This window comes from Podarcis pityusensis (assembly GCF_964106645.2).
Source record: "Podarcis pityusensis genome assembly, chromosome: 1".
Classification (NCBI taxonomy): domain Eukaryota; kingdom Metazoa; phylum Chordata; class Lepidosauria; order Squamata; family Lacertidae; genus Podarcis; species Podarcis pityusensis.
The window spans coordinates 119,301,671-119,329,159 of NC_138028.1; the positions used below are offsets into that span (position 1 = coordinate 119,301,671).

Sequence of the window (27,489 nt, forward strand, 5' to 3'; positions counted from 1 at the left end):
TATTTTCACCATCGAGTGGACAGGATATCTGATGAAAATGCGGAGAAGAATGAAGAACGTTTTGTAAATCTAAAACAAATGCATGACTTTTGATAATATGCTGTGAGAATAAAAGAAACGACGACAACATATGAATTTCCAGTTTTGTTTTAAAGACAGTCCCCCTCAGACCTTGCCCTGAGTGGAATTTGGGAAATGCTTTGGCTAAAAAGGAAAGCTCTAAAAGGAAGCTTGCACCAAGCCAGTACAAACATATCTGAGAATGAAAACATACAATCTTGCCAAATTCAGGACAAACAATAGTATGGAACAGCCAAGTTGACTCTTTGGGGCCATTATCCTCCGATATCCAGTCCACTGCTAGATAGAGATGGAAAGATCTGTCAATTTCAGTTCTCACAGCTCCTCATTTCCCCAATATTAAACTCGGCTCTCCACATTTCTGCAGCAGTTTGTGATTAAAAAACAAAAATCCTCATGAAGGTTCTTCAGCATTTTAGTGCAAATTCTCCTGATAAAACGATTTTTCTATGCAGTTTTGACATGTACACACTTTTGCAAGCAACATAATTTCAACATAGCATTTTTGTATGTTTTCAAGAATATGTTCATGCACAGGTTCCTCACGTATATGTGGTTGTTGTGTTTTTTTGTAAACACTGGCTGGTTGGAGAACGGCATTTAAAAATCTTGGCAAGCATGAATTTCGAACGATGGTTGTGTTTTGGCTCTCGTATTGTTTCAGAATTGGATCGGTTTGGCTTTGAACCTGAACTGAACTGAATCTCTTCTCCTATCCCTACTGCTGTAAAACTGTTATGAAGTTTGAACCACAGGGGCCCTGGCCCAATTATATGTGCGTCTAGAAGTGGACTGCTGCACACTGTTAACACCACTTGCAAGCCCCGCTTGGTAACGTTACTGAGATACCGTATTGGCCTGAATATAAGCCACACCCGAATATAAGCCACACCTTTAAAATTGGAAAAGAAAAAATACCCGAATATAAGCTGTTTCCATCCTCGCTGCTCCTGGCTGCATACTGGAATGGGGAGCTGTGCTATGTTGCTGACTGTCGTGGTCCGGTCTACAGGCGATCGAAGTCCCGGCTGAGGACGTCGGGACCCGGGGCAAGATGGCAGGGTGGGAGCAGGAACGAGAGTCCAGAAGCCAAGGGTCAGGAAGCAGGGAGTCACAAAGTCAAGGGTCCGAGGGTCGAGAAACAAGGAGTCAAGAAGCCGAGGTCCGAGGATCAGGAAGGAAAAAGCCAAACGCAGCAAGGAAGGAAACAAGTTGCTGTGGCAAAGAGCTGAAGGGAAATGCTGACCTTATATCCCTTCCCGGCTCTTGCCACCAGGTGCGAGTTACCAAGCAGCCTCACCTGTGCGGCCGCGCCTTGCCTCTCCAGAACACACTTAGGAAGGCCCCAGTCCTGCGAAGCCCTACTGGTCACAGGGCCTGGCTCCTGCCCGCACTCCTGACACCGACGGACTTTTCCCTTCCTCACTCTCTCCCTTCCCAGTCTTGGGGGAGGGGACGGGGCAGGCGCCGCTTTGCCGTGTTCCTGGCGCTGTTTGTCCCGCGCTCCTGGCTGCATACGGTAAGGTTGCGAATATAAGTCATACTTTAACTTTTCACGGTCGGAATTTGGGGGGAAAGTGAGGCTTATATTCAGGCCAATACGGTAATTGGCGATAAGTCAATCATCTGTTTGAGGGAAGTGCTCAGTCCAGCCCCTGCTCTCCCTTCTCACTACAGTCAAACCTCGGGTTGAATGTGCTTCAGGTTGAGTGCGTTCGAGTCGCGCTCCGCGGCAACCTGGAAGTAACGGAGTGCGTTACTTCCGAGTTTCGCCGTTCACGCATGTGCAGACGCTCAAAATGACGTCACGCGCATGCGCGGAAGTGACAAAACGTGACCCGCGCACGTGCCATCACTTATTACGTTTACTTCAGGATGCGAACGTGGCTCCAGAATGGATCCCGTTCGCATCCCGAGGTACCACTGTACTGATAAGACTATGTCATCCAGCATTTGCTCATGAATGCTCTAGCATTAGGTCAACTGAGCATGAACTTGCTCCCTACAGAGTCTACTGTTTTATGGAATCTGAAGATGGCTGTACTGCAATTCTATTTGTGGTCTCACTTAAAGAAGATAAACATTTTAAAGAAACCATAAATGAAGGAGCGTCTCTACCTCCATCGTCCAGCCTGGACACTGAGGTCCAGCTCCGAGGGCCTTCTGGTGGTTCCCCCACCAGGAGACATGAAGCTACAGCGAACCAGGCAGAGGGCCTTCTTGGTAGTGGCACCCACCCTGTGGAACACCCTCCCATCAGATTTTTAGAAGACATTTGGAGGCAGCCCTGTTCAGGGAAGTTTTTAATGGTTGATGTTTTATTGTATTTTCAAATTGTGTCGGGAGTCGCCCCGAGTGGCTGGGGCAACCCAGTCAGATGGGCGGCATATAAATAATAAAATTATTATTACAAATGTAGTTTTGAGCTATTGAAAGTCTGTGTGTCGTAGAAACTAGTCCATCGAAAGGTATCTTTGCTCTTCATCCAAATGGGTAGCGACCCCTTCTGCCTCCTGAAAACATTGCAAATAAACGCAATTCGCATTTCATTACGTGTAAAACAACTTCAAAATAAATATGTAGTGGGAATAAATATGTAGTGGAATTTTTTTTTTCATTACAAAAGGATGTATATTTACACAGAGGAAGCTGAGTAACAACTATTAACCAGCTCAAAGAGGTTTACAAATCCTCCGGTGCAAAGTCTCTAAAATGGCTAGAACTACAAAAAAACCTCAAAAGTTTTCCCCATTTTTTCACAAAAGAGTCGTTCTCCTTTCACCTTCTTTATGTCTTCATCTTCCTTAGAACTACTGCAGGTCATTTGGTAAACGTAACAGCTGTAGATCCTGCTAGGCTTCTGTTCTATGTGCACAACTATATTTCTGTCAAAGTAAACTTCATGGTTGTATGTCTGCATGGAGAGAACAAAGAAAATAGTAATTTTCATTTCAGGTAGGCAGGGAGGGGAAGGTATCCCTATGACACACAGGGCTTTGCGGTGAACAACGCCTAGATATGACATCCCTCTGCAGCAAGCAAGTTATAACATGAAGCTTGGGCTAACCAGTGAATATAAGCTCTACTCCAGAGTGATGGGGAACCCATGGCTCCTAAGACGTTGTCGGAGAACTCCTTCCATCATCCCAGACCATTGGCCATGGCAGTTGCTGATTGGGACTTGGAGATTAGGTGGAGCCTCAGCTGCATAGCTGTCAGCTTACAGATTTGAAAATAAGGGACCAGCAGCCTCGAAAATAAGGGATCAGCAGCCAAAATAAGGGATTTTAGTCAACCAGCAGCCAAACGAAGCCTCAAGCGGTGGTTCCCACAGCGCAGCAACCTGGCAAAGGGGATGCAGCAAGGAAAACCACCGTCACCTGTCCGCTGGGAAGCGCTGAGCAAAGGCAAGTCCCCAGGCAACGCGGCCGATTTGATCAGCACAAGGCATGCAAGCTCCACCCCCAGTCGTTCTTAGACTCCTTATTGGGTGAGCAACACAGCCAAGCAACACAGTTGGAGCCTCCCTCCTCCCTGGCTGGCAGGCAGGGAGGGAGAGGAGCTGCTTCCTTTGAAACCCGGGAAATTTAAGGGATCAATAAAAGACAGCAGCGGGACACGGCGCTGGGATAAGGGACTTTCCCGCCAAATAAGGGACGGCTTACAACTATGCTCAGCTGGCAGGGCAGGGAGGAGAGAATGAGAGGCAGGAAAGCAGAGACAGAGAGAGGAGTCTGCTGTGACGCAACAGAACTGGCGGCTGCTGAAGGCAAAAAGCGGCTGGATGGAGCCTGCAGCCCGTTGGGGGCGTTTTGTTCAATCCACCAGCAAAGCGCTCATTGTCAACAGGTAAAGGACCCCTGGGCGGTTAAGTCCAGTCAAAGGCGGCTGGGGTTGCAGCGCTCATCTCGCTTTCAGGCTGAGGGAGCCGGCATTTGTCCACAGACAGCTTTCCGGGTCATGTGGCCAGCAGGACTAAACTGCCTCTGGCGCAACGGAACACCGTGAGGGAAACCAGAGCGCATGGAAACGCCGTTTACATTCCCGCTGCAGCGGTACCTGAAAGCACGTCAAAGTGCAAGTAGATAAATAGGTACCGCTCCGGCGGGAAGGTAAACGGCGTTTCCATGTTGCTCTGGTTTGCCAGAAGCGGCTTAGTCATGCTGGCCACATGACCCGGAAGCTGTACGCTGGCTCCCTTGGCCAATAAAGCGAGATGAGCGCCGCAACCCCAGAGTTGGCCACGACGGGACCTAATGGTTAGGGGTCCCTTTACCTTTACTTTACCAGGGTTGTTGAGCTTTTTTAGGGGGTATTGACGAAAATCCGCCTCCCATCTGAACCATCGCTGCCAGAAGCTGCCAATCGCCCGCCCAACTGCCACAGCGCCAGCCAATCAACACCACCCATTGATGCAGAAACCAATAATACGCACAATAGCCACTGAAAGCCGCGGCAGCAACCAATCAAACGTCTGCCCTATGCACTACCCATGTATAAGGCGACACACACTTTTTAGCATGGTTTTTAAAGAAAACAACATAGTCCTATACATGGGAAAGTACGGTACGTTAAGTGGGATTATACTCACCACATCCCAAGATTCCGCAAACGGAATGCTCTTAAGTCGAGTCCCATACTCGTTGCAGTGGAAGTCGAGGTGGGCAGCCCCATCAGCTCCTATCTGAGTAACTGCCACAACGGACAGTAAATTCAGTTCATCTTCATAGTCCACAATTTTGAAAGTCTTATTAAAAACAGGAGCTCGGGTTACTCAGAAAGTTAAGTTGTTTAGCCACAGTATTTTAAAACACCTCCTAGCTATTGCACAGGTAAAAACAAACAGACGGAAGAATAGTAAGTCTAAAAGAAGTTTCCGGAAGCTTTTAATGTTTAATAGACTATTGTATTTTAATATTTTGTTGGAAGCCGCCCAGAGTGGCTGGGGAAACCCAGTCAGATGGGCGGGGTATAAATATATTATTATTATTATTATTAATAATAATAATAATAATAATAATAGAGAAACGGCTGTAATTTATAAATGGTCCTGTCATCAATTGCTGCCTCTTGCTTTCCAGCCATTCAAGTTTTTTATTCTTTTCACTTGGAGCCTCTAGAAGCACAATCTCTCCGTGTGTCTTAGTTGGGGTGCAGCCCCCAAATCCAGAAAAACATTTTAAAGTTTTTCACCCAGTTCAAAGTGCTGGTTTTGACCTATAAAGCCTTAAACAGCTCAAGACCACAATACCTCAAGGACTGCCTCTTTCCATATGAACCTACCCGGACCCTGAGATCATCTTCTGAGGCCCTCCTCCTCCAGAGGTCCGGAGGGTGGCAACACGAGAATGGGGCCTTCTCTGCAGTGGCTCCCCGTCTATGGAATGCACTCCCCAGGGAAGTTCGCCTGGCGCCTTTATTACACACCTTTAGGTGCCAGGCAGAAACGTCTCCTTTTTAACCAGGCCTTTGGTTGATTTGATTGACATCCTATGCCCTTTTAAAATGTGTTTTTTGGGAGGGGTTGTTGGGTGGTTGTTTTTATTCCGATTATATATTTTGTGGTTTTATATTTTGATTTTGTTCTGTGAACTGCCCTGAGACCTCCAGGTACAGGGCTGCAGATAAATCCAATAAACAATAATAATGGTAATAATTTAAACCACAAAATCCAACAGCAGGCATACCATGGGTAAAATTCCGCCTGCTTGTGTGTGTTTTCTCTCTCTTTCTAAATTTGGTAACTGAATATAAATGAACTACAGGTTTTAAAGGCCATGGAGGAACCCTTGCCATGTTTTTCACCCAGTCGGTATTCATTTCCATGGAAACAAGGCTGCAGATAGTTTCCAGAAGCGGAGGAATTAGAATTCTTGTGGCTGTGTCTTCTCGGCTCCAGTTCCTGATGGGAGGGTGAAAAATGGATTCCAAAAATAGTTGCTAATGATGCTGGGGGCACACTGTTCAGATCTGTAGTGTTTTGCCTAGGTTGTTTACCGTCCTTTTCCATGAACCTCAGGCTTGCAAATAGCAGAAAATCGGTCGCAGGCATTGCAGTCAAACCGGACAGTCAGATAACCAAAATGCTCACCGGCCAATTAGATTCCCTGTACATTTCACGATATCTAGGACAGTGCTAGCCTGACATTTCTAAAGCATAGCCTAACATTTCGCTGGACTAGTACCCCTCATTCCCCCCTCCCCCCGCGAACAGAGAACACAAAAAGCTGTATTTTTAGCAGAAAGTTAGTTTTCCAGGTGCGTGCTGGCAGATTCCTAGCTGACCAGCGGTGGACTAGAAAAAACGAAGAGATCAAAATGGGGGAAAAGCAAAAGCAAAAGGAATGGGTATACAGTGGTACCTCGGATTACATACGCTTCAGGTTACATACGCTTCAAGTTACACACTCCGCTAACCCAGAAATAGTGCTTCAGGTTAAGAACTTTGCTTCAGGATAAGAATAGAAATCGGGCTCTGGCGGCGCAGCGGTAGCAGGAGGCCCCATTAGCTAAAGTGGTGCTTCAGGTTAAGAACAGTTTCAGGTTAAGAACAGACCTCCAGAACGAATTAAGTACTTAACCCGAGGCACCACTGTATAGCAGGGTGTGTGTGTGTGTATGTATGTGTGTGTGTGTGTGTGTGGTTGTACACACGAGTAAGTTATATTTTACATGTACACACAAACGTTTGCATAAAACTATGCTGTACTCAGAGAAGACCCACTGAAATCAATGTACCTAAATCAGTTATGCCCATTGATCTCAATGGTTCTACTCTGAGCAGACCTAGCATCAGATACAACGCAAGTTCTACAAAGCCAACGAGGCTCATTTCATGAGCTGCCTTATTCAAGATCACAGAATTTTTGGTTACCTCTTGCCCAGGGTCATCATCCAATAGTGTCATACGTTTCTTCACAACTCGGCCAGACGCTGTTACCGTTACAGAGTTCTTAATCTTTGAGATTAAAATATGGAGACAGGGGAGAGAGAGAGAGAGAGAGAGAGAGAGAGAGAGAGAGAGAGAGAGAGAGAAATGAGACAAATAGTAAAATTAAGGACAACGCTAACTGAAGTTTTCATTTACTTTTTTGTTTGTTTGTTAAATATGGATTTTAAGCAAGTTTATACTTAAGGACAGGTTGGTTAAAGTTTCGAAACGATTTGAAAAATGCGCACTGCCCCTAGAAAAAACACAGACACCGTCTTCTTGGGCGTCTTTGCTGAAAAGATTTAAAGGATAATTACAAAGCGTTCAGGAAAATAATGAAGTCAACAGTACATTCTCAACTGCTGCAGCAGAAATACAGACTTATAGTCACTGCACTCTACAGAAGTAGCTTTTAAGCTTGCTGGGTATTTATTTATAGCACAGAAAAGTTAGATAAAGATTCTTTACTGTTGTTTATTCATACCACATTCAAAATACTGTTTAAGCTGTTTCTCATCCTCCCTTTATTAGCTATGTTATTTCTCTCTCATAACTATGTCCTAGCTCATTAAAAACAATACAATTCAATGTCACAGTAAACAACATTTAATGGTTTGTTGTGAATGTGCCGATCTAAGCTGTTTGTTTCCTCCCTGCTTAGCGTTATGTCTGAACCAGGGATTAAGAATTGTTCCACAGAATCATACAAGTTAGAAGGGATCCTAAGGGACATCTAGTCCAACCCCCGGCATACAGGAATCACGGCTCAAGAATCCCTGACAGAGGGCCATCGAAGCTCTCTATAAAAACCTCAAATGCATCCACTACTTTCTGAGGTAGTCTGCCCATTTTGCTCCAAACAAACCATGTTCAGGAAACCAAGAACGAACCTTGGCTACAGGCTGTGGTTTGCTAGGAGTGAAACAAACCATAATCCCTGTTTTCAGACAGAACGGTAAGCCAGTTTTTGTGTCCCGTCCCCCTCCCACCAACGCACAAGGAGGGAAGAGCTAAGATGATGCAAATTGCTCATGGCTTACTGCAACACGCAAAGCAGACGTTCAAACAACAGCGTCATATTATGTCGCTGACTGCTCAGTGTTTAGATCTAAGCACCTCTCACGTGGGGACTGTGGTTTGGTAATTAATGTTTCTCCAACATCTCACAGCTCTTCCCCCATTCCTGCTATAAATCAGGAGGTAAATAGAGTACAGGAAGTAAGAGCCATGGAAAGTAAGAGCCATGGAAATCCGGGTTCTAAGCATGAGTGGGGAACCTGTGGCCCGTCATATCTTGCTGGGCTCCTGCTCCCATCTTCTCTGACCACTGAACATGGAGGGCTAAGGCTGATGAGAGTGCCCAAACTAGAAAACATTTCTTCTTTTTAAATAGCTTAAAAACCCTGTTTGAATACCCTGCCTCCACGTTCCCAAGCTTTGCTCTACAACCACGAGGATTGAAAGCCTTTTCGTTTCCAAAACAAAATCTAGTTCTTAGAAAATAAACAATACAGCGGTACCTCTGAATCCGTTCCAGAAGTCCGTTCGACTTCCAAAACGTTCGCAAATCAAGGCGCGGCTTCCGATTGGCTGCAGGAAACTCCTGCAGCCAATCGGAAGCCACAGAAGACGTTCGGGTTCCAAAGAACGTTCGCAAACCGGAACATGGTTTGCGGCGTTCGGGAGCCAAAATGTTTGACTCGCAAGGCGTTTGGGATCCAAGGTACGACTGTAATAACAATAGTTCTTTTTAGCTCCACTTGGTACACAATTTAGCAACTTACACACAAGGGGCAAATCCCATCTTTCTCTGACGTTAGCAACTTTTTCTTGATAGGCTTTGACAGCACACATTTTCTCCTCAAGGATTTTCAAATGTAGCACCGCTATATTTTCAAAGCTGCCTGACCCCTTATCTGAAAAAGCTGCCCTATATGTCGGTTTGTGAGCCGCACCTAAACTTCAGGTCTTCAGATGCAAGTCATGAAGAACTCATGGTGAGTTTCTAGGTCTTTTCAATGGTACCTTTTTGTGATCTGCTTCCATGCAACAACTTTCAGATGCAATGGAAACATTTTAAAGCCACACATCCCTAAACAGTTCACAGCTTCAGCAGAGGACCAAGCCTGCCTCTTGCTACACAAAGGCCACAAAGGATTGATTCACACCCATGAATCTTCATCACCTGATAACCATTCATAAATCCAGTCCAAAGTTGTCTCCACTGAAAGGTACTAACGCAGGTGAACAGAGAAGTTTTGACTGTGAATGAGTGAGGAAGCTGCATGTGTGAACCAGCCCTAAATGAGAGTTAATTTCTCCCTATCTGAGCTAGAGGTGAAATGAGAAGAATGGTCTCTATAATATACAAATTGCACAAATAAAAAAGTTTAATAATAATAACAACAACAACAACAATCCACGTTTGTTGTTACATTCTCACATTATTTCTCCTGTTGGCCTGTATGACAAAGTCTTTCGTAACTTCCTGCTGTTCTGCGTTATTTTCAGATTCCTTCAGCTTCAAAACTCTGGTTGAGAAAAATGAAACCAAGAGAGTCACGTTCACAGGAAGGTGTGATGGGGAAGTAAAACACTAATTTCACAGCCACTACGCATTCTGAGATGGAGCGATGGAGTCAGGAACCAGCACATTTTTAATAAGCACATATATGGCATCTCTTGGGTGGTGGAATCAGAACCTGCCACATGTCAGTCCATACAATGCTGCTTCTTGTGTTCCTGTGTGTAATGGTGGTATCAAAGGGCATAATCCAGGACCATAGCTGTCAACCTTCCCTTTTTTGACGGGAAATTCCCTTATTCCAGTGCCATTTCCCACTACTTCCCGCTGCTATCCCAGATTGTTAGATATCCCGTAGACTGTCCCCGGGACAGGTGAGGCTGCTGATCCCTTATTTTCAAATCTGAAAGTTGACAGCTATGTCCAGGACTCTGTTGCGTACATGCGAGTGCACATGCAGGTAAAACATTTCTACTTCAATTCTTTCGTTCTGAGAATCCAGAAATTAATGACCTTTGAAAATATAAACTAGAAGATCCAGCTACGTGATATTGCTATAAATTCATGTTGGGTGATTCAAGATCATGATAAACAATGAACCTCCAATAAAGAAATAAAGATGATAAACAGGATGCCTCCAAGAAGCTTGAAGGCAACAACCCACCATTGCTACATGCCCCCAGCATCTAGTATTCACAGACATACTGCCTCTGAACATATAGCTTCCATTTAGCTATCACGGCTATGAATTTGCCTAACTCTTTCCCAAACACATTATAAGGACACGGAAACCTTGGCCAATCAGAAGTTCAGCTTGGACAGCTAAAGATAAAAAGGTAAAGGACCCCTGGATGGTTAAGTCCAGTCAAAGGCGACCATGGGGTTGTGGAGCTCATCTCGCTTTCAGGCCGAGGGAGCCTGCGTTTGTCTGCAGACAGCTTTTCGGGTCACGGGGCCAGCATGACTAAACCGCTTCTGTCGCAATGGGACACCGTTACGGAAACCAGAGCGCAAGGAAATGCTGTTTACCTTCCCGCTGGAGAGGTACCGATTTATCTACTTCCACTGGTGTGCTTTCAAACTGCTAGGTTGGCAGGAGCTGAGACAGAGCAACGGGAGCTCACCCCGTCGCAGGGATTCGAACCGCCGACCTTCTGATCGGCAAGCCAAGAGGCTCAGTGGTTTAGACCATAGTGCCACCTGCGAGCTTGGACAGTGAATCCCTCAATGAAGACTAAAGAACGATGGAGTCACAGGTAGGCACAGGCTACTTTCACAGCAAGACTTACTTAATCAAACTTGGTCCCACATGCAGCACTCTTCCAGAAGTGTCTGGGTGGAAAGATATCCAGTCAGGTTCCAACGAGGAACATTCCATATCCTGGATACCGTTCTTTGCCTGGAATGATGGAACAAAACATGTAAGTTATCTCAAACAAACACAGAAGAGACCGCTCCGTTTAATGTACACTGAGAAGTTATAGCACGCATTTGTATCCTGATCTACCTAGAAGGAAGTAGGGGGTGTTGTCCTATTTTAGGCAACTTAACATTGGTTTCCACAGTCCAAATTTGTCCCACTTTTCACAGAATATTGTTCAATATCTCATCCCAGAATATAATCCATTTGGCTAACCTTGCAGTTCTGTTTTCAACCCACATTGACCACTAAGAAATCTATTTCTGAGGGGCACAAAGAGTGTAAAATCTGAAATAAAACATGCAGTTTTCCATCTAATTTATTACAAGGGTACTTTACCAAAGTAATTTAAAAAAGGGATGAGCTTACAACAGGTATGAGCCCTTCAGATTTTGATGCCAAAGCAATTAGACTGAAACACAATTTAATGCTTGCCTGTATAAATTGCCTACTAACTGGATACGACACCTCCCCTGAGTATATATATATATTTTTAAAATCAGAGGTGGGGAACCTGTGGCCCTCCAGATATTGTCATGCTCCGTATCCCATCAGCCCATAGCTGTCAACGTTTCCCCCTTTTTAAAGGGAAATTCCCTTATTCCGAATAGGATTCCTCGCAAGAAAAGGGAAAAGCTGACAGCTATGCACCAGCCCCAACAAGCACATAGCTGTGCTGATGTAAGTTGCAGTACAAAGTGGGCACCATGTTGGGAAAAGCTGCTTTAAATACTGAACCCACTATTTTCACCGTGCTGCCTCCAAATATTATTGTAAGGTTGCAAGGAAGATGGGCAGAAGATGCACATCTTTGCAACAGGAAAACAAAAGTACGTGGCATGCGTCTTGCTCACATCCTGGGATCTTATCCCTAGATTTTGTACTCATGTCTGTGCTTAATCCAACAATACAAGGATGTTTCCTTATATAGTAGTACCTCGGGTTACATACGCTTCAGGTTACAAACTCCACTAACCCAGAAATAGTACCTCGGGTTAAGAACTTTGCTTCAGGATGAGAACAGAAATCATGCTCCAGCAGCGTGGCGGCAGCGGGCGGTCCCATTAGCTAAAGTGGTACCTCAGGTTAAGAACAGTTTCAGGTTAAGAACGGACCTCCAGAACCAATTAAGTATTTAACCCGAGGTACCACTGTATACGGGACGCTGGTGGCGCTGTGGGTTAAACCACAGAGCCTAGGACTTGCCGATCAGAAGGTTGGCAGTTCGAATCCCCACAACAGGGTGAGCTCCTGTTGCTCGGTCCCCGCTCCTGCCAACCTAGCAGTTTGAAAGCATATCAAAGTGCAAGTAGATAAATAGGTACCGCTCCAGCGGGAAGGCAAACGGCGTTTCCATGCACTGCTCTGGTTCGCCAGAAGCGGCTTAGTCATGCTGGCCACATGACCCGGAAGCTGTACGCCGGCTCCCTCAGCCAATAAAGCGAGATGAGCGCCGCAACCCCAGAGTCGGCCACGACTGGACCTAAGGGTCAGGGGTCCCTTTATCTTTACCTTACCACTGTATACAAACAGAAAACAGGGCAACCTAATGTTGAACGTGACTCTACATACGCGACTCTATCTTGAAATGGGGCAATCAGGAAAACACAAGTGAACAATGAGAAATGAATCATGGAAACATAGAATTGTAGAGTTGGAATGTCCAACCCCTTGCAATCAAGGAATCTGCTACCTTGAGATTAAAAGTCTCATGCTCTACCGACTGAGCTATCAGGAAATAATGCTGAATGGTTCTTTTCCTATGTTTACACACCCATGATTTTCTGATTGATAATCAATATGTGACACTTGAACAGATTTACCAAAGTGTGGTCTTTTAATGAACAAACGTGGAAGATTCCTCTCTGTTTTTTCTTGTTAGGAGTGATGATGTAATGCCAAGGGTGTCCTCCAATTTGAAATGTGTTCTCCAGGGAAGACACTTCAAAGAGCAGATCTGGGGTACCTGCGAATGTTAACATGAACAGCTTCATAATTCCATTTGTTCTTCGGTAAAGCTTTAAAGATCGCACACACAAGAGTTTATGCCACTAAACGCCAAAAGTTTATAGTGTAACAATGATTATGCAGAACCCTGCAACCTTGCATTCAATTAGCAGTGCACAAAACAGACACCTGGACAATATACCGTATTTTTCGCTCTATAGGACACACTTTTCCCCCTCCAAAAATTGAGGGGAAATGTGCTTGCGTCCTATGGAGCGAATGCAGGCTCCTTGGCTTCAGCGATAGCAACGCAAAGCCTCCAAAGCGCAGAGGGAGCGCTCCCTCCGCGCTCCAAAGGCTTCGCGTTGCTTTCGCTGAAGCCTGGAGAGCGGGAGGCATCAGTGCGCACCGACCCCTCTCGCTCTCCAGGCTTCAGGGACAGCCGCGCGCAGCCCCTCCGGTAGGAAGAGGCTGCACGGGGCTAGGGCTTCCTCTTTAGCCCCGCACAGCCTCTCCAGGCAGGAGAGAGGAAGCCAAAACAGCGAGCGGGATCCATCCCGCTGGCTGCCTTGGCTTGTGCCATAGCCGCGCGCAACCCCTCCAGAAGGGAGAGGTTGCGCGCAGCCTGTACGCTGCTCTTTGGGGCTGGGGGGGAAAAATAAGATTTCCCCCCTTGATTTCCCCCCCTAAAAACTAGGTGCGCCCTATGGTCCAGTGCGCCCTATGGAGCGAAAAATACGGTAATAAAGGCCACAAGAAATCACATTTCCCCTTTACGGATTGTGTTTATTTTATTAATTTGTGAATCGCCTTTCACGTGTGTCTCAGGGCAATTCACTAGTATATAAATAGTCAAAAACAGTTTACGAAACAGTACAAAATAACCACTAAGGATAGCTTGCCTGAACAAAAGTATCTTCAATTGTTTCCACAAAGTACACATGTTAGGTGCCTGCCAACTCTCATAAGACGCGCTGAAAGCCCAGTAGCTCAGAGCTACTGTCGTATTTTAGGAACTTCAAGGAAGAAGTCTCCCGGATAATGCAGTGACCTATTTCATACATAAGGGATAATGTGGTCTCCTAAGTAACCTGGTCCTGAGCTGCACAGCGCCTTGTATGTTAGCACCAAAACCTTGAAGTCTGCCTGGTAACGGATTGGTTGCCACTGCAAATCTTGCAAGCAATATGCTGGCAGTACTTTGCTCCCCAAAGCAGCCTAGCTGCATTCTGAACCCATGTGGAGCACATTGCAGTTATCCAATCTTGCATGGACAGTAGTGGTCAAGCTAGTGCCTGATCCAGGAATGGACATAACTGTCTTACCAGCTGAAGCTGCTACATTGCATTGTACATTGCAAATTGCACAGTACAGTCGTACCTTGGTTTTCGAATAGCTTAGTTCTCGAATGTTTTGGCTCTGCAACGCCACAAACCTGGGAGTGACCGTTCTGGTTTGCAAACTGTTTTTGGAAGCTGAATGTCTGACGGGGCTTCCGATTGGCTGCAGGAGCTTCCTGCAGCCAATCAGAAGCCGCGCTTTGGTTTCTGAATGTTTTGGAAGTCAACCCGACTTCCAGAACGGATTCCATTTGACTTCCAAGGTACGACTGTACTAGGTTTTATGCTCTCCAAAGCCACAGGGGACAGGATAACAGTCCAAAGCTAGAGAGAGAGAGAGAGAGAGAGAGAGAGAGAGAGAGAAAGAAAGAAAGGCTGTAATCCTATATATCCTTTCCTGGGAGTAAGCCCAAACTAATGCAGTGGTGCTTACTTCGGAGGAGACACGAAAAGGACTGCATTAACAGTATTAATACAAATTCTAAAACAATTACTATACCAATGCACATAAAAGCAGCAGTTACTGGCAGCGCTAGAGCTTTTTCTAAAACGTGAAACTGACCACTTGTGGTAATGAAACTATAACCCCGTAGAAATACCTGTTATTTTAATATTGCAGGGAATCCCAAAGGGGTATTTTCCCACAATCCCACCTCTGCCGTTCCCGAAGTACTTTTGTCCCAGATCCACCTGGCACACTGTGAACTAAAAGAAAACAAAAGAAACCTGCTTAATTCTTTTGACACATGTATGATTGTTCTATTCTAAAGAAAGTTGCTGCACTGTTTTCTCATCTAAGGAAGTTTTAAGTCTGCTTGTTTTTAAGTTATTCCTTGTTTCTAAATCTGAGCTTCAATATTTATCTCTGGAAGCATACGCAGATGAAAACGGAGCGAGAACCTGAAGCCTAGAAGGGCCTCTCTGGATGGTCCTCAGAACTCTTCCAGGCCTTGCCCCTCACTGGCCCTTCATTTGCACCCAAAGCGTTCTTGCCTGGCTGGAATGTGATCTTGAACTCTTGATGCCTCTTGCTTGCCTGAATCAGGGCAGTCCAACTTTTCAGACCACGTGGGCCGTACTTTGGCAGGGAACCCACAGGATGCACACTGCCTTGTTGGGCAGGGCCAGAGGCGAGCAAGGCCAAAATTTGACGCCCCCCTTCTGCTGCCTTCCCAAAGCCGGGTAAGGGAGGCCCTGGTCTTTGGGAAGGAGTTGAAAGGCTCTGGTAGGGTCCTAGAGCCCTTCCACCTCCTTCCCAATGCAGAGAAAGCACTAACTAGGCTTTGGGAAGTAGGCAGAAGGACTCTAGGACACTGTCAGGGCCCTCACACCTCCTTCCGCAAGCCCAGTGCCTCACTTACCTGGCTTGGGGAAGGCTGGGGGTTGGAGAGCGTCAAATGTTGCCTCGAGGGCCACATGCAGGCCTTGGGCTGTGTGTTGGACCACCCTAGTCTGGATGAAGGACCACCCTAGTCTGGCTGGTTTTGCCTCAGGGTCCTGTCCACCTACCAGCATGAGGAAGTTTGCTCACAGAAGGGAATGTGGCTGACAAAGGTTCTGAGGCACTGCAAAATGCTAAGCCTAGGATGATACTGCTCGCTCGCTTTTTCTTTTTTTAAATATACAAACATACATTTCATACAATCCTTAAAAATGTTCAAACATACCTACACTCAATCCCACAGATAATTCCTTTTCCCATCACCGTCCACCACCCCTCACCCCACCTTTGTGTTAGACTTCCAATCTACTCAATTGCAATTTCTTTCCACTTCTTCTACTTTCTTTCACACACCTTTAACCTAATTTCATGCTTCTTTTTCTATTACACATTGTTATCCATCTTATTTAGTATTCCAGTATTTAAAACGGAACTTGCTTATTCTAATAGGAGTTCTGATTTTTTTATATGGTTTTGCAAGTATCCTTTAAACACCTTCCAAGTCCCTATCTTCTCTTTTGAGATCCTTCCAATTTTTCCCATTGTTTTGGATATATTGTAGTACTCCTATAATTTGGAAATGCAAATTCATGAAGCATTCCATTTATTATTATTTTTGCTCGCTCGCTTTTTGGAACAATGGCCTTCTCCAGCCAGGTACCCTGCAAACGCCCCACTGAACACCAAATGCCATTAGCCACATGACCAGTTGTCAGGGATGGCAGAAGCTGCCATCAATCTCTGAAGGCCATTGGGGTGGGAAAGTCCGATCTGGGGAGGCACATCTCTGCCACCCACAAAAAATAAGTTGACCTCATTTTGTTTCCGTTGTTGTTCTTTTCCCATACGCTTCTTTTGGAGTTCCGTGGAGAGCAAATTCCCCCTCTCTGTATGATTCAGGAACCAAGTTTATGCTGATGTGCAGTAGGGGGTATTTGTTACCGACTCATATCAATGCTTTTTAACCTTTGCTTCACCCCTCCGTCTGCTGCTTCTCCCCAACCTTAAGCATGTAAGCTACGTTACTCTAAAACAACTTCTGCATCAGCGGCGCTGTACTGATTCTGCTCGTGGTCCTTTACCTGCTCAGAGATAGCCTGGAAGCTGTACAGCCTGACAAGGCCAGAGCTGTGTGTCACAACCAGCATGTTATGAGACAACGTGGCGTCTGTCATGCTGTTTCCAAAGATCTGGATTGAGTGGAAAGAAAATAAATGAAGAGATCAGTAGAGGCCTCCTACACTTGACAAAAATCAACAGCATTGGTTAGAAATTAGGACCTGGAGCCATACAGCGCGGTATATACCGTACTTATCTGTGTATAAGACTAGTTTTTTTTTACTAAAAAATAATGTTAAAAAGGGGGGTAGTCTTATACACGGGGGCAATTGCCCCCATTTTCTTAATTTTGAGTCCCTCAAAATAGGGAGCATCTTATACACGGAGACGTGTTATACAAGGGAAAATACGTAAATTTAATAATAATAATAGTAATAATAATAATAATAATAATAATGGCTTCTCAGGCTTTCTAAAACTAGCAATTTGTACCGATTGATGGCTTTACTTTCTGAGAACACTCGGAAAGAGGCCAGCTAACCCCTAGGATATTGGGACGCAGGTGGCGCTGTGGGTTAAACCACAGAGCCTAGGACTTGCCGATCAGAAGGTTGGCGGTTCGAATCCCCGCAACGTGGTGAGCTCTCGTTGCTTGGTCCCTGCTCCTGCCAACCTAGCAGTTCAAAAGCACGTCAAAGTGCAAGTAGATAAATAGGTACCGCTCCGGCGGGAAGGTAAACGGCGTTTCCGTGCACTGCTCTGGTTCGCCAGAAGCGGCTTAGTCATGCTGGCCACATGACCCGGAAGCTGTACGCTGGCTCCCTCGGCCAATAAAGCGAGATGAGCGCCGCACCCAGAGTCGGTTACGACTGGACCTAATGGTCAGGGGTCCCTTTACTAACCCCTAGGATAACAGACTTACTTTTTTGTCAAGTTCTAGCATCCCGATGAACGAAAGCGGAAGAACTCTGAACACGGCAAGGAAGAAAAGCACAGACTGCGGGATGCCAGCCTAGGAAGGAACATGCCGGAAACAGTTATCACACTTCAGCTTGGGCATGATGGGACAGAGGTAGATACGAATGATCATCTTTTTCCTCAAGCACTTATGATGGTATAATCTCTCGGGAGAGAGCAACATGGCTACCACTCTGAAAACAGACGCACTAGGGGTGTGGATTGGCTTTCTGTACTTCCCGAATTAAGAGGTGAGTGGGGTGATCTGGATAAGATTGCCCAAGTTGGATCGAGCCATTAACAAGCAGTGTTAGAAACTGAGATGTGAAAGCTAGGAGCTAAATGGCACCTTAAACCCAGGTTATGGGCGCAACAACAGAATGTCTAGGCGCACTTTTTTTATAACAAGGATTCAAAGCTGAAAATGAAAGAACTGCAGCTAAAATATTAGGTTCATTTTTCACATGGTCTAGTCCTTCCCCTGCCCACCCCCTTAATATTATTAAGAGGGTCTCTTCTCCGGTCTTCAGAGAGTGGCTGGAAGTGGGGAGGCAGAAAAAGCTCTTCCTTTCCTTCCACTCTGCAGCTTTAATCTGAAATCTTAGGCGCAGTACTGCGCCCAGAGCTCAGAAACGGCTTGTGCTAAAGAAATTCCTTGTTGCAAACGTGCCTGGAACAATGGGAGCTTCGAACGCTGTTCACAAGGCATCTCGAGTCAGATCAGGGACTCCCAAAGTTCTGAGATACATTATAGACTCGGATGCCCCAAGTATCCTTGCCCTTTAAAGGCACAGTAATCCCATAAGCAAAATCAGGGAGAAACAGTTCCTGAGGTTTCCTATATAGCGTGACATGAGAAGCACCCCTAAATGTCTCCTTTTGAAAGCAAATTCTTTCCAGCCAACGTACCTGCCGTGCGGTCACAGGGAGCTTCAGCTGAGCTGACTTGACAACCATGACCTCTTGAGGAACATCCCAACTTAGATATCTAGTGGTAAAAGGTAAACGGACCAAATAAAAGGTAAACGGACCAAAACAAAATGCCAAGGGTCCTACTCTCAACCAAAATGAAATGCCATTTATTTTCTGGGAAAGTGAACTGCTTTGTTTTCAACGTCCTTTAGAATATGGGGCCTGTGGCAAATCCCTCGCTGAGATGCTTTAAATACTTCACTCTCTCAGGACCTTCCTTCTACCAACGGTGGACAGTGGCGCTCTGCTTGACCTCTGATGGGTTGTGTTTGTCAGGAGCTCAGCCTACACTCAAGCAGGACCCTGGCAGAGACACATGCCTAACTGGCATGTTCCCTCCCTCCTGGTCGATCGTTCGGGAGCTTTAAAAGCTTTCTTCTGCCCGAACATCACAGTGACCGATGCCAACAGACATCGGAACACTTAGGGATCTGCAGAGTCTGCGCAGTTCGCATGACAGACCTCAGCAACTCAGCATTTTGGCTAATCTACTTTATTTACAGGGACACGGGTGGCGCTGTGGGTTAAACCACAGAGCCTAGGGCTTGCCGATCAGAAGATCGGTGGTTTAAATCCCTGCGACGGGGTGAGCTCCCGTTGCTCGGTCCCTGCTCCTGCCAACCTAGCAGTTTGAAAGCATGTCAAAGTGCAAGTAGATAAATAGGTACCGCTCTGGTGGGAAGGTAAACGGTGTTTCCGTGGGCTGCTCTGGTTCACCAGAAGCGGCTTAGTCATGCTGGCCACATGACCCAGAAGCTGTACGCTGGCTCCCTCGGCCAATAAAGCAAGATGAGCGCCGCAGCCCCAGAGTTGGTCACAACTGGACCTAATGTTCAGGGCTCCCTTTACCTTTACTTTATTTACATATAAACATACATGGAGCACTGCAACATGGCTCCCTCTCTCTCTCTAGCATCAGACCGCAAAGAGAAAAAGAACAAAGGACAATAGTCCCACTTCATGGAACACAGTAACACGAACATCCTGTCTCCGTCACTTCCCACTCTGTGGAGTCAAAACATATACAGTCATGTGATAGACAACAATCCCATGACTGCAATCACGGAGCAGGAATTCTAACAGTGTTGCTGCAGTGCAAACATAGCAGAGGAGCCAACCCGAGGTTCCTGCATTCGCACCACACTGACCTCGCCACCTCCTCAACCCTCCTGGAAGGCAGCAGCTGACTAGAGGTCAGGTGAGAGCTGCCACCCCATCAAGCCATTCCCTGCTGCTCTTTTCCCATTCTGGAACTGCCAAGAAAAAGGATTGACCTACTTGGACAAAAGGAAGTAAGCAATGGCAGTCACTGTTAAACAACACTTATTATTTAAGAGGCTCTGTTGGTACTAAGCAAGCCCTGAAGAAGCGGAAGCATTCTCTCCCCAGTAAGAAAGCGGTATTAAAATCATTTTGGAATCAATCTTCCTTGGGACCCAAGCAGCTATCACCTCTTCCAGCTTCCACGGAAAGGCTGTGATTAAGGCAAAGGCCGGTCAAAATCTGATAAAGGTTGGCGCTTCTGTCCTGAGTGCATGACTCAGAAATACAATTATCAATTCCAGGGAGAGGCACTTTTGAGTTGGGAGGGAAATTTGGCTTTGTTTGCATTTCAATAAGAAACTAGCTAATCTGCACTTCTCCAGTCAACCTGCGAATCAAAAGGCAGCCAACTTCTGAAATTCACACCTCTCCAGATTGTACAAATGCAGTTCTCCAACCAAACAATACGTAAAGATTTGCATTATATTAGGGGCAAAATATGTGTTAAAATGCATATATTAGCAAAAATAACAGCCAAAAAGCACGCAAGGGAAGACTGCTTAAAAATGCATCATAACAAGCATGTTTTTGTATGCAGTTCTGTATATTAGTCAAATCTATAGCAAACAAATCGGCTTTTTAATGAGAAATTCATATTAAAACGCTGGCAAATTTTCACAGGATTTTTTTTTTTTTAAATGCAAATTGCTGCAGAAATGTGGAGAACTAAATTTAAAGCTGGAAAAATGATATACCAAGAGGTATATTCATCTATCCCTACTTGTGAGGCAATGTACTCTGGATTGTGCTGAAGGGAAGTCCTGCTGAGTTCAATGGCTCTTACTCGCTAGTAAGTGGACACAGGATAGTGGCCTAGAGTAGTAAGCCCCACTAGGAGGGACTTGCTTTCAAGTAAGCATTCATAGGATTTCACTCTGTGCTGAGAAGTAACCCTCAAGCAATCTTATACTAAAGCCTACCTTCTTTACCTGAATTTGCAGTGGGAAGTAAGGTACACTTTTTCAAGTATTTCTCCCGTACTTGCAGAAAGGCGAAAGAGCCAGTTGTTTGCTGTCAGAACCAACAAGGAAGGTTTGTAGTCCGATGGAGTCGGCAGCACTTCACCCTGTATTAAGAAATAGAGAATGTTCCTATGTTGTGTATTTTTGTAAACCGACCTGTGATCCTCGGAGGAAGGGTGGTATAGAAATTAAATCATTATTAAGAATAGTAATGATAAAATAGTGGTACCTCGGGTTACATACGCTTCAGGTTACATATGCTTCAGGTTACAGACTCTGCTAACCCAGAAATAGTGCTTCAGGTTAAGAACTTTGCTTCAGGATAAGAACAGAAATCGTGCTCCTGCGGCGCGGCAGCAGCAGGAGGCCCCATTAGCTAAAGTGGTGCTTCAGGTTAAGAACAGTTTTAGGTTAAGAACGGACCTCCAGAACGAATTAAGTACTTAACCTGAGGTACCACTGTAACTACAACCACGGGCAGCTCTCCCCCCATCTCTTTGTTGGAGTCTTAGCTCCTTATCTGTGAAGTGATTCTCAACCGCGACAATGGGTTCACGTCCCAACCCCAAATAGTGAACCTGTGTGAATACCAGAAGAAGAAGAAGAAGAAGAAGAAGAAGAAGAAGAAGAAGAAGAGGAGGAGGAGGAGGAGTTTGGACTTGATATCCCGCCTTTCACTCCCCTTAAGGAGTCTCAAAGCGGATAACAATCTCCTTTCCTTTCCTCCCCTCATAACAAACACTCTGTGAGGTAAGTGAGGCTGAAAGACTTCAGAGAAGTGTGACTAGCCCAAGGTCACCCAGCAGCTGCATGTGGAGGAGCGGGGAAGCGAACCTGGTTCACCAGATTACGAGTCCACCGCTCTTAACCACTACACCACACTGGCTCTCCTACGGAGAAAATGCGAAGCGCTGAACTTAAGGCACCTCTGAACATTTGCTCTACACAATTTGGAGACTTGGTTCACCTCTGATAGGGATCCCAATGGGCTGTGCAATGTGTCCCTGTGGACAGAACACACAAGCAACACATTACACGCCACTTCTGGACTTGTAACATATGAGCCCCTTCACCCTCCAGCTCTTACGCGAATGGATATTTTGCCATGCTTTCAATCAGTGTTTGAAACTCCCCTTGTTCCTGGCGCATTTTGCGGCAGGGAATTTCAGTAGCGCGAGCAGTTTCTGAGCTCTGGGCACAGTACTGCGCCTAAGATTTCAGATTAAAACTGTAGAGTGGAAGGAAAGGAAGAGCTTTTTCTGCCTCCCCACTGCCAGCTACTCTCTGAAGACTGGAGAAGAGATCCTCTTAAGGATATTAGGGGAGTGGGGAGGGGAAGGAATAGACCTTGTAAAAAATGAACCTAATATTTTAGCTGCAGTTCATTCATTTTCAGCTTTGAATTCGTTATTAAAAAGTGCGCCTAGACATTCCATTGTTGCGCCCATAACCTAGGTTTAAGGTGCCTTTTAGCTCCTAGCTTTCATATCTCTGTTTCTAACACTGTTTCCAATATGGAATAATGCAACAGCAAAATAGCATAACACAAGCACTTGCTAGTTATAGCAGCCTGGGGTGTGGAATTTCAGAACGTGCACCCTATTATGACTTGCAAACCCACCAGCTGCTTGCTTTAAAGGATTTCTTATAGTGTATTGAGGCTTCACAATCGTGTAAGGAAGCTTACAAAATGATGGGTTAAACCACAGAGCGTAGGACTTGCCAATCAGAAGGTCGGCAGTTCGAATCACCGCGACGGGGTGAGCTCCCGTTGTTCGGTCCCAGCTCCTGCCAACCTAGCAGTTTGAAAGCATGTCAAAGTGCAAGTAGATAAATAGGTACCAGCAGGAAGGTAAATGGTGTTTCTGTGCACTGCTCTGGTTCGCCAGAAGCGGCTTAGTCATGCTGGCCACATGACCCGGAAGCTGTTTATTGGCTCCCTCGGCCAATAAAGCAAGATGAGAGCCGCAGCCCCAGAGTCGGTCACGACGGGACCTAATGGTCAGGGGTCCCTTTACCTTATAGCGTATTTGAACCTGATTACCGGAAGATGACTGTACACATGTAAATGCCTGAACAGACAGGAGCTGCCCACACTTTAAAAGATGCTGATTACTTTAGTCCCAAAAGGCGGCTCCCCAAAGATTATTTCATGTGTTGGACTGGAAAGAAGGAAGGAAAATAATAATATGCTAAAGATGACACAAGGGAGTCTGGTTCTTGTTTTTCTCAGCAAAGTTGTTTCGTTGGGGGAAAAAAAGAAATCTTACCACTGGGCATTCCAATAACAAAGCATCTTCTATTTTTTCCGATCTAGGCCGCCTTGGCATTTGATAAATTATCCTCGGCTCCGGTGTGGTGCTGAGAAAGCGGGTGAGAAATTAGAGTATATTATTTCCCATGATTCAAAAAGTCTTTTTAGCTATTATTATAAATAACGATCAAGACTTTATACACATCATACATATAAGTGCATGACGCCCCAGCCCCCAGAATCCTGGGAACTATAGTTCACCCCTTACAGAGCTACAATTCCCAGCACCCTTAGCAAAGACCATATCCTTCCTCTCCTCTCTTCTTCATTCCCTTGTCCCTCCTACTGTCAGAGAAGGCAGGGGCCTGGGACTGCCTCTGGCAAAAGCTCTCCTGTTCTTGCCTGTCATCTCTGAGGTGCAAAGGCACCATCAGGGCAAGACTTCTGGGAAGATGTCCATGGCTCACTCAGCAACATGAGCCAGGATGGTCCTCAAAAACCCAGTTGGGCTGGCTTACTGCGCGTTACCATCTAAGGAGCTCCTCTGTGTTAGAATTCCTGCTCCATGGTTGCAGTCATGGGATTGTTGTCTTTCACATGACGGTATATGTTTTGACTCCACAGAGTGGGAAGTGACGGAGACAGGATGTTTGTGTTACTGTGTTCCGTGAAGTGGGACTATTGTCCTTTGTTTTCTCTCTCTTTGCTGTCTGATGCTAGAGAGAGAGGGAGCCATGTTGCAGTGCTCCGTGTGTGTTTATATGTAAATGAAGTAGATTAGCCAAAATGCTGAGTTGCTGAGGTCTGTCACGCGAGTTGCAAAGACTCTGCGGATCCCTAAGTGTGCCGGTGTCGGTTGGCATCAGTTGCTGTGATGTTCGTGCTGAAGAAAGCTTTTGAAGCTCCTGAACGATTGACCAGGAGGGAGAGAACATGCCAGTCGGGCATGTGTCTCTGCCAGGGTCCTACTCGAGTGTAGGCTGAACTCCTAACACTCTGCAGGAAGCCTAAAATGAACAAGTTGCACCAATGTCAAGGAGAGGTGCATGTATGTTGCAACATTTGGCTGCTGTGAACTTCTATCTGACCACTTCTATCTTCCCCGAATACCATAACCAAGATTATTTGATTTCTGTTGGATGCTATTTTTTAAACCTACTTAAGTGCCCATAGGTGCTACAAATGCAGTGGTAGGGCAGTCTACAACTTAAAAACAACAACTAAGACAGGCAACCACTGGCGCCTTATCCCCCTTGAGGTCTGGCCGTGGCATGCACAAAATGTCTGAGCCCTTCTTTTCTCCCTTTAAAAGTAAGGTAAAAGGTAAAGGACCCCTGGATGGTTAAGTCCAGTCAAAGGCAACTATGGGGTTGCGGCGCTCATCTGGCTTTCAGGCCGAGGGAGCCGGTGTTCGTGCACAGACAGCTCCCTGGGCCACGTGGCCAGCATGACTAAACCGCTTCTGGCGCAACAGGACACTGTGACAGAAACCAGAGCGCACAGAAATGCCGTTTACCTTCCCGCTGCAGTGGTACCTATTTATCTGCTTGCACTGGAGTGCTTTCGAACTGCTAGGTTGGCAGGAGCTGGGGCAGAGCAACGGGAACTCACTCCGTCGTGGGGATTCGAACCGCCGACCTTCTGATCAGCGAGCTCAAGAAGCTCAGCGGTTTAGATCACAGCGCCACCTGCGTAGAGCTGGAAGAGGAAGTTTCCTGCTTCCTCTTTCAGCTCCACGAGCCCTTCAAGGTTCAGATTAATTCAACTGGATTTCACTTTTACACCAATTTTTTAATTTTTGCCTCTTGGGGTGGTGCCAGCTTAAAAAAGGGTTGGTGACTCCTGAACTGATATGACTGCTTGAGAGCAGCAACAACAGTAGCACAATGGCCATGTGTCCTACTTTGCTGAGGACAGTCCTCTGCCTGAAGGAGTCTTCAGTTTGAAGGTCTCTCCGGCCTAAATCCGATGAAATGTTAAAGAACCAGAAACAGCAGTGAAGGAGCCTTTAAGCTGGCCTTCAACAATAAAAACTTGAGCAACAGACTGAGCAGGTACACAGGTCACCGCTCATGATCTTTCCCACTATGAAGAGCTGCATTGCATTTCTATTTGAATTCTAAATTTGTAACTATGCCTATTTGTGCACATATGCTAATAATATGAAAATCTATCTCCTCGGTTGCCCTCTTTTTAAAATCAAAACATAAATGGCCACCCTAGAGCTGAACTGGGAGCTCAGGGGACAAATATCCCACTTTACTAGACAGGCTATCCTTCCCGGTTACATTTTACCAAAGTCTTTATTTACAGATTTAACCAAAGCACTTCAGCAAACAGCCACAGAGCAAGATTAAAAAAACGACATAAAACGCACGACCACAATTACACCAACAATTACTCAAATTCTTGTTCAATTGCAAAACGACGGACGAAGCAGTATCAAAGTGATTTGGGATGCATAAATTGCACAGTAAAAAAACAAACTTTCCACTACAAATGGAAACAGCGACAACTCCGTTTGTTCTTTTCTCTCAGCTTGCGTGGCAGCACAACTAATACATTCACTGAACTACAGGCAGCAACCCTTTTAGGTGTGGCCAAGTGACACGCTCCACTGATGGCGGGGGGCAGGAACGGAACCCCCGCTCAAAATGGCCGTCGCCTGTACGCATACAGCTGTGGGCACGAATGTATATTCATGCACTTATTTAAAAATCCATATGCCTAGGATTTCTAAACAACCACGGGCATTTCTTTTCTTAACATAAATCCTCTCCCGTTTGAAAAACAATTTTGACCTCGGATGTGAATGCAAAAATAAAGAGGTCTTATTATATTTATTTGTCACTTACAAGCAAAAAAATATTTCGCCTTAAAGTGACTTACACATACACACAAACACACACACACGTATATAAGATATATGTGTGTGCACGCGCGCCCACGTGTGTGTATATACAGTGGACGCTCGGGTTGCAAACATGATCCATGCGGGATGCACGTCTGCAACCCGCAGTGGCACGTGTGCACACGCGCGGGTTGCAATTCGGTGCTTCTGCGCATGCGCAAAGTGCAATTTAGTGCTTCTGCGCATGCACCGGAATCCGGAAGTAACCCATTCCGGTATTTCCAGGTTTCGGCGGTCTGCAACCTGAAAAAACGCAACCTGAAGTGTCTGTAACCTTAGGCATGACTATGTGTGTGTGTATACACACACACACAGTGGCACCTCGGGTTACATACGCTTCAGGTTACATACGCTTCAGGTTACAGACTCCGCTAACCCAGAAATAGTGCTTCAGGTTAAGAACAGTTTCAGGTTAAGAACGGACCTCCGGAACGAATTAAGTGCTTAACCCGAGGTACCACTGTATGGCACATGGCACACTAGGGATTTGAACTTTGTTCTCCCCACTTCTAGTTCAAGGTTCAATACTCTAACCACTGCACCACGTTGTCTCCCAAAAAATACTGTAGTTCTTAGAATGAGATATTCCGTGCCACATTGCAATCCTCCATTTTACAAATATTTATGCAGGAGATAGCATCGCAAGATGGAGGAGAAAAATCACTTCTAAATGTATGTTTTTTAAATAAAATACCTGCTCACACAGCACTGATAGTTGTCGAAATAAATCCTCCCACTTTGATAAGCAATTGGAGATGTGGAATGTGTTGTCCAAACGTTCCTGAATGTTGTACTTTCCTGAAACAAATCACAGGGATCTGTTATAAAAAATGTGGTTTAGGAAATATACCAGAAATGGCCCTACATTAATCATTTGTATTCATTTTGTAGTGAATGCAAAGCCTGTTTTCCGTATTAGGCTAAAGGACCCTAGGAAAGGAACTCTAGCAAACTGGTTTGTTTTTTAATGATTATATACTATTGTAAAAGATCAGAAAAACAGGGATTTTGTGAATAAAAACACATTTTTGCATGTAAGAAAGAACATTATACTTCCTTGGTTTAATAAAATGTAATCTGTGCATGGCATTATTACATTTTTTGTATCAATTAAACACATTTCCACAGTTTACATTTCCACTGGCTTCCATTACAGATACAATGCCTGTACAACAGGAATCTGAGGTCTATGGCTGCAATCATGTGCCTATGTGTGGGCATGCATAGGTTTCAGTAATGTCTTAATTAAGGTGAAAAGAAAACATAAATTAAGAAGTAGAAGTAGCATTTCTACATTACAAATATTTTGGGCTGAGGTGATAAAGAGTGGCAGCCCTTTTCCATCTTCAATTACAAAGTCTTAACTA

The 27,489-nt window shown here is 45.4% G+C and overlaps 1 protein-coding gene across 4 annotated transcripts in view; it reads right to left on the reverse strand.

Annotated features, from left to right (window-relative positions):
- Nucleotides 1-2,371: 2,371 nt before the first annotated feature.
- Nucleotides 2,372-27,489, reverse strand: part of DCAF17 (DDB1 and CUL4 associated factor 17) — a 29,390-nt gene continuing 4,272 nt past the window's right edge. For 3 of the 4 annotated variants that reach the window (XM_080971268.1, XM_080971269.1, XM_080971267.1), the window contains 13 exons: nt 26,817-26,920; nt 23,228-23,318; nt 20,925-21,061; nt 18,610-18,688; nt 17,666-17,755; nt 16,767-16,874; nt 14,843-14,948; nt 12,780-12,922; nt 10,826-10,935; nt 9,456-9,543; nt 6,956-7,039; nt 4,673-4,828; nt 2,372-2,995 (listed from right to left, as the gene is read on the reverse strand). In XM_080971268.1, coding sequence (XP_080827394.1) covers nt 2,804-2,995; nt 4,673-4,828; nt 6,956-7,039; nt 9,456-9,543; nt 10,826-10,935; nt 12,780-12,922; nt 14,843-14,948; nt 16,767-16,874; nt 17,666-17,755; nt 18,610-18,688; nt 20,925-21,061; nt 23,228-23,318; nt 26,817-26,920 — 1,488 coding nt within the window. In that variant the 3' untranslated portion in view covers nt 2,372-2,803. The other variant, XM_080971270.1, reaches the window with a different exon arrangement.